A 6904-nucleotide genomic window follows, 5' to 3' on the forward strand; every position below is an offset into this window, starting at 1 on the left:
AAAATGCTTGTTCAGCCTCTGGATTCCACAGGAAGGCATTTTTCCTCAACAAGTTTATCAGTTATTAGATAATGATTCCATATGACTTGATAAACCTCCTGTAATATCCTGTCAATCCTAGGAACCCCCTCAAGGCCTTAACTGAATTAGGAATAGGCCATTTAGACATGGCCTCAATCTTAGAGGGGTTAGTAGAAACTCCTTCACCAGTGATAATGTGACCCAAGTAATCCACCTTAGGTTGCCCAAAAGAATATTTGGACAACTTAGCAAGAGTTGTTCAGTTCTTAATGTCTCCAACACCTTTCTGAGATGAATGACACTAGATGATATAGAAGGACTGTAGACTAATATGTCATAAAAAAATACCAAGACAAATTTTCTCAAATAAGGCTGAAATACATGATTCATTAAAGATTGGAAGGTGGCAGGTGCATTGGTCAAGCCAAAAGCATGACCCTGAACTCATAATGGCCCAAGTGAGTTCTAAATGCAGTTTTGTATATATCACCCTCCCTCATTCCGATTTGGTGATAGCCTGCCCTTACGTCAATCTTAGAATACACATTTGATCCACATAGCTCATTCATTAGGTCTTCCACTAAAGAAATTGGAAATTTATCCTTAATGTTCATGTTATTCAATTCTCTATAATCAATACAAAACCTCCAACTACCATCTTTCTTCTTAACTAATAGCACATGAGAAGAAAAATGTGAATGACTGGGTTGTATTAGACTATTATGCAGCATTTCATTGACTTGTTTCTCTATTTCATTTTTTTGAAAAAAATTATATCTGTATGGCCTGATACTGACTGGATTTGCATCTGATTTCAGGGGAATATGATGGTCATGATTCCTCTTAGGGGTAGGGAAGTAGGCTCAGCAAATACATCAACAAACTGATGGAGGATTGTGCTGATTTTTGCAGGTATTTCCCCTTTCTTTTGCTCTTCTATAGCTAAAATAGTGAAGAGATGAGCCCAAACTGTCTTCCCCATTTTGAGTAGCTGTTTCACCCCATAAGCAGACATACTTTTCAGCTCCCCTTGGTTGTAAATCCCTTTTAACTTTACTCTTTTCCCCTTGTGAGTCACGTCAACCTTGTACTCTATAAAATCTAGGAGTACAGGGTTGTGTTTTTCATTCAGTCACCTCTTAGAATCATTTCATTCCCTCCCAATCTAATCAATCTCATCGAATCTTCAAACTCCACACCTTGAATCTTCCATTTAAAGATGGAACAAGTGTGATAACTCATCACATGATTTTCATTAGCCACAGTAACCCTCATAGGAGAAGTCTCCTTGATAGCACATCCTATTTTCCTGGCAGTTTCTATGTCTAAGAAACCGTGTGTACTCCCTGAGTCCAACAAAATTGACATATTATTCTTCTTAGACTCACCTCCTAGTTTGATAGTATTAGGAACCTCGGTCCCTGACAAGACATTTAGACTAATTGCCTCATCAACTACTTCCTCATCCTGTAAGTATGGCTATGCTTCTTCAATCCCTACTTCACCTGGCTCATTGGCCTCTTGATCAGTGGTAGCAGAGATATCATTTAATTATCTCTATTTGCATTGATGTCCAGGATGATAGTTTTCCCCACACTTGACTTTGATTACCCACTGAGTTATTAGGTACTCTAATGGTCTGGGAAGAGTAATTTGTAGTTAAAACCCATATTTTTTTGTGCTTTTTCCTTCTTGTTCAAGAACTCTATCACATTCTCCTGATGTCTAGCCTTCTCCACACCCTTACTGAATGAGTATGGTTCTAGCAGATTAACAAAATGTCTAATTTCTTCCTTGAGCCCTTCAATGAAAAACTCTAAGAAGAAATTCTCAGGTATAGTTGGATTCCTAATCAACACCCAAGCCTTCAAGTCCTCAAATTGCTCCAGATATTCATTAAAAGTCCCTTTTTGTTCTCTGTTTTTAAATTCACCAATAAGATTCAGTTTACTGTTAGTTGCTCCTTCAAATCTGTTACAGATTTCTGTGGTAAAATCTGTCCACCTAACTATACCCTTGCTAACATGATAGGAAAAGAACCAGGATTCTGCCTTACCGTTAAGGTGAAGTACAACTTCCTCCAGTTTCTGCTGTGGATCAGTTATGCGATTGTACTGAAAGTACCTCTCACATTTACGCAACCAGGCACAAGGATCTACTCCTCAAAATATGGGATTTCCCACTTGGAATGAGAGAAGTTCCCTTGAGATCGACCAAATGAAGGTTCACCATTTTCTCTAGCTCGAGCACGATTACCAGACCCCATAATCTGCATTCCTTCAGCTGGTGCACTCCCCAGGATTCCTCCTTGTGGCGCGATCATCTTCTCCAACAACTTATCAATTTTGTTACCTAATTCATCAATCCTTGAATCATTAGATATCATGTAACTTTGTAATTGAGCTTCCAACTTTTTGACTGATTCATCTGTAGATTTAGATCTTGTTTCTGCTCCTGTTATCGTAATTTGGCCAGGAAATGGCTCTGATACCAATTTAATGGACTTACTAATTTGGAATTGTAATAGTATGAACAATTGAGAAATGATAGTGAACTTTATTAGAATTCAGTAGCCAATCGAATGATTATTACAAGTCTGTTGAAATTACAATGGAAATTACAAATCTAGAGAATTAATCTGCAACTCCATTGATGAATTCAACCTGAAAACAGAAGAAAGAATTAGGAGATGAAGAAAGAAGAAGAAGAAGAAGAGAGAATTGAGTGAAGAAACGAGAGAGAAAGAGAGGGAAATGAATACCAGTCCAAAACTGAATTAGTTGGACCAACCCAGTTCTGTTATAACAACCCAAGTCTCTAACTGCTTCTAAATTCTGCACCCTTGGATAAAATTATACTTTGATCTCAGACGTTGTTTATCTTCTTATCTAGGCCATTGATCTATTATTAACTATCTCCTCCACTTGCCACGTGTCCTCTCTTATTACCCCCTTATTTATCTTAAAGCTTCTCATTTCATCTCCTTCAGACCGCCGTTTCCTAATCCTAACATATACCTGGATTAGTTGCCTCTTTAACGTTTAATTACCTTTTGAAATTAACTACCAAAAGTTCGTGATTGAATTAAAACGTCATATGGCATCCTGTCGAAAAGTTTAATAACTCACCAACCAGTAGTGTCACTGGAAAGTTGTCGAATCCTTTTTCGCAGGGGCGGAGCTAGCCTTGCGGTTGCGGGTTCGGCCAAACTCAATAGCTTTAGTTTAATCCCTATATTTGTCTTAAGAAATCCATTGAATATATACAAATTATTAATTTAAAACCTAGTAGCTTATACTGATTGAAAAACCGAACCCATAAGCTTCATATTCTGGCTGCGCCTCTATTTTTGGACGAGCTTAATTTCCACAACTTCTTTGCCGTCGAAATTCCATCAAAATTTTATGATTTCTAACATATTTTAGTAGTGGACTGCGTGCAGGAGCGCGAAGCTGGAGTTTAGGTTACGAGCTTGATCGAACCCAATAACTTTGATCCAAAATTTATATAGTTTATTTTAAAAAATTCATTAAATATCTACAAATTATTAATTTATAACTCAATAAGTTAAAAGGACAATAATTCCGAATCTGTAGCTTCAAATCCTGGTTACTAAATATAGTTTATAGTTATACAAGAAAGATGCTACCAGCAGAAAGAAGGTAACTTAAAAGAGAAAGAGGAGGGAAGATGACCAGTCCTCCTTATGTAATCTGCTTTTTCAGAAGTCTTAACAGCTTTTTCATTCAGCTTTGCTTCAGCGTTGGCTCTTTTCTCCTCTGCTATTCTCCTTGTTGATGCCAACTTATTTGTGTACTTCTCTTGTGCCCTTGCTTTTATTCTTTCTGCCTTCACCTGTACCCAATATAATAATAAAGTCACTCAACATTACCCACTACAATGACAACACTAACCTATCAAAATGACTTTAATTAATGTGAAGAGAAATAATTTTCTAACTTTACTATTGTAAGTGGTAAAGTTAAGTGAAAAGTATATTGATACAAGTACTCGGCAGCGGTAAGTTAATTATTTTCAAAAAGTATATTGATATCAAGTTCGCACCTACTTTAACAAAGAATGGTGAGTGCAGTGGTAGTCTGCACCTACATACTTAGGGGTCGTTTGATATAGGTTATACTGGGATTAGTTATTATGATATTATTTTTTATCCATTGTTTGATATGTTGTATTAAAAATAACATTTGCATAATTTATAAGAAGAAGATATAAGTTATCCCGGCACTAATTATCCCACCCCTACAAGGTATAAGTTATTCCGATACTAATTTTAATCCCGGAATAACTTATCTCATGTTTGCTAACCAAACAAAGTATTAAGATGGTATTAAATTTTTATCCCATCACTATTTCTACTTATACCTCGTACCAAACGACTCCAGCACTATTTCTACTTATACCTCATACCAAACGACCCCTTAATATCTTATATTTGCCACTAACAATAAATCAGTTACTCACCGCCGCAAGCAAGATGTGTAAAAATTAAAATGAAAGAAAGTACAAGTGGGGTATGAGGAGGGTAAGATGTATGCCGCCTTATTCATACCCCTGGAAGGGCAAACAGGCTGTTTTCGATAACCCTCGGCTAGAGAATAGCTGAAAAAGAAAAGGTAATTACAACAAGTAGGAATAACAGCAAGATAAAATAAGATCGAATCCAAAAATGTAGTCAAAACTCTAGGTAGTAACAGTCATCTATGAATAAAAGATATCATAATAACATTAATGCAAAGTGAAAGAAAGTGACATGTCAAAATGAATTAAGATTGATTACCTCCATTCTTTTCATTTCCATTTCAGCTTTCCTCTTTTCATGATTTTCCCAAGCTTGTATTTTCACCTCTTCGCGCTTATACCTGCAGATAAATCAATATGTATGCTGTTACTCGTATGATCAACAGAAAGAAAGGGTGGTACAAACAGGCTCATTTAGATTAGCTGATTATATGTAGCGAATAAGCATGAAAATCACTTTTATTGAATGCTGGATAAAAGTTATTGAAATGAAAAAATATATGTACAGTAATTCTTAATCAACAGAGCAGCCTATCTTGAACATTACCTGGCCATGTACTTGGCACGTTCAGCCTCATCCCAAGCCATTGCGCGAGTTTCCAGTGGATTTGCAGGTTCAGTTTCCTTCTTAGCTGCTAATTCATTGTCAATAGTTTCTTCTGCATCGCGAACGATTCGTGTAGTCCCTGCATTTCCCCTGTTCTCACCTGTGGTGGCAACAGTTTGACCATTTTCTATAGTCTGCAGTAGCCCATTGTGGCCCCTAACAGGAGTAGAAGATCCTGAGGATATTGGACTTCTTGCTGCTGGAGTAGTAGCTCTAATTGGAGTGGCAGTTCTTGATGGTTCTTGGCTTGCAATTGGTGTCATTTCTGTTCCCATGTCCCTAACACATATCGATCGAACAGCTGAGGCAGAGTTGTTATTAGAAGCCTTATTGATTCTCCATATTGATTCATCACAATCAACTTTCTTTGTTTCCACTTCAAATTGAATCATACTACTAGAATCTCCCTCCTCGCCACTCGAATAGTCCTCTTTCTTTGGAACTGGTGCAATCAACCTTAAGTCATCAGCATTCGAGTTTCGAGGGGTGGCTTTAGATTGGTGTTTTTCTCCTCCACCTCTTGAAAGATTCACTAACCATTTTTGTGCATCATCCCATTTTGATGGTGTTGGTTTACCTGAGGCTGCTGTTCTATGGTGTGTCGTTGCACGATTTACTCCATTCCCTTTATGAAACTCAAAATTCATATTGCTTCCTCCTCCTACAACCTCTTGTTTTTGTCCATAATTCAAGCATCCTTTGTCCTCTATGGATCTCATTTTTATATACCACAACTTCTTGTACAGTCCCAACAAAATCACCCCTTTTCTTGATTACTTTTGCCTAATGGATTTTAAAGGCAGATCTAGATACTTAAGATTTGTGCTAAAGTTCAGTTTTTTATAAGTAGCAGGAAAGAAGAACAAAGGGAAACATCAGCTTGACACTATTTTTCATCAATCAAAGCAACAGAATAAAGTTTAAGGAAACAATGAGCTAGGAACTTTGTTATGTTTAGTTCTGAAAATGGGATCCACTGTTTGAAACAAAGAACAAAACCTTCAAAAGCAGCACTGAAATAATTAATATGCAAAGTTAAACAGTGTACTAAATGAAAAAAAAACCTCAAGTATAGACGACAAACAACTGAATTCATTCAAGATTTGGCAAAATGAGTTAATTACTAAAAGAGTTCATTTAGTAGAAAGAAGAGGAAAAAGAGTAGTGCACCATAACAAACTTGAAGAGGAGCTGAAGAGCGAAGCAGAGAGTGCAGGGAATACTAAATCCTCGGAACCATGATTTTTTGAGACTGGCAGAGCTAAAAGATATCAAGTTCAGATCCACTGTATTCTGCTGATAACTTTTCTAGTAAAATAGTCTTCATTTGCATGGTACACACCAAAAAATTGCTCCTAATAATTTAAGGATTTAAATTATATATACTGGTAACTCAAATTTTTTTATAATATTAATAAAGGGAAGTCCGGCGCACTAAACTTCCGCTATGTGTGGAGTCTGGGGAAGGGCCAAACCACTAGGGTCTATCATACGCAACCATACCCTGCATTTTTACAAGAGGTTGTTTCCGCGGTTCGAACCCGTGACCTCCTAATCACATGGAGGCAAATTTACCAATTACGTCTTACCCTGCATTTCTGCAAGAGACTGTTTCCATGACTCGAACTCGTGACTTCCTGATCACATGGTAATACGCCAAGGCTCCCCTTCTTTTTTATAATATTAATGTATTTAAATATGTTTTAGCAGGTAAAAATATCTTACTTTTTAGGTCAT

General features: G+C 36.9%; 1 protein-coding gene across 1 annotated transcript; it reads right to left on the minus strand.

Annotated features, from left to right (window-relative positions):
• Positions 1-3511: 3511 nt before the first annotated feature.
• LOC104222006 (uncharacterized protein At3g61260) lies at positions 3512-6518 on the minus strand. Its single transcript, XM_009773181.2, has 3 exons — positions 5108-6518; positions 4820-4901; positions 3512-3876 (listed from the first exon to the last, which is right to left on the minus strand). The coding sequence occupies exons 1-3, from the start codon at positions 5884-5886 to the stop codon at positions 3667-3669; spliced, it is 1071 nt and encodes a 356-aa protein (XP_009771483.1). The 5' UTR covers positions 5887-6518; the 3' UTR covers positions 3512-3666.
• Between the last annotated feature and the right edge of the window lie 386 nt (positions 6519-6904).

This window comes from Nicotiana sylvestris, chromosome 12 (genome assembly GCF_000393655.2).
Source record: "Nicotiana sylvestris chromosome 12, ASM39365v2, whole genome shotgun sequence".
Classification (NCBI taxonomy): Eukaryota; Viridiplantae; Streptophyta; class Magnoliopsida; order Solanales; family Solanaceae; genus Nicotiana; species Nicotiana sylvestris.

Coding starts and splice junctions, on each gene's coding strand:
- LOC104222006 (XM_009773181.2), bottom strand. CDS start 5,886: ATGAGATCCATAGAGGACAAAGGATGCTTGAATTATGGACAAAAACAA. Junction 4,902..5,107: donor CGTGCCAAGTACATGGCCAG/GTAATGTTCAAG, acceptor ATTTATCTGCAG/GTATAAGCGCGAAGAGGTGA. Junction 3,877..4,819: donor TGGAAATGAAAAGAATGGAG/GTAATCAATCTT, acceptor TATTGGGTACAG/GTGAAGGCAGAAAGAATAAA.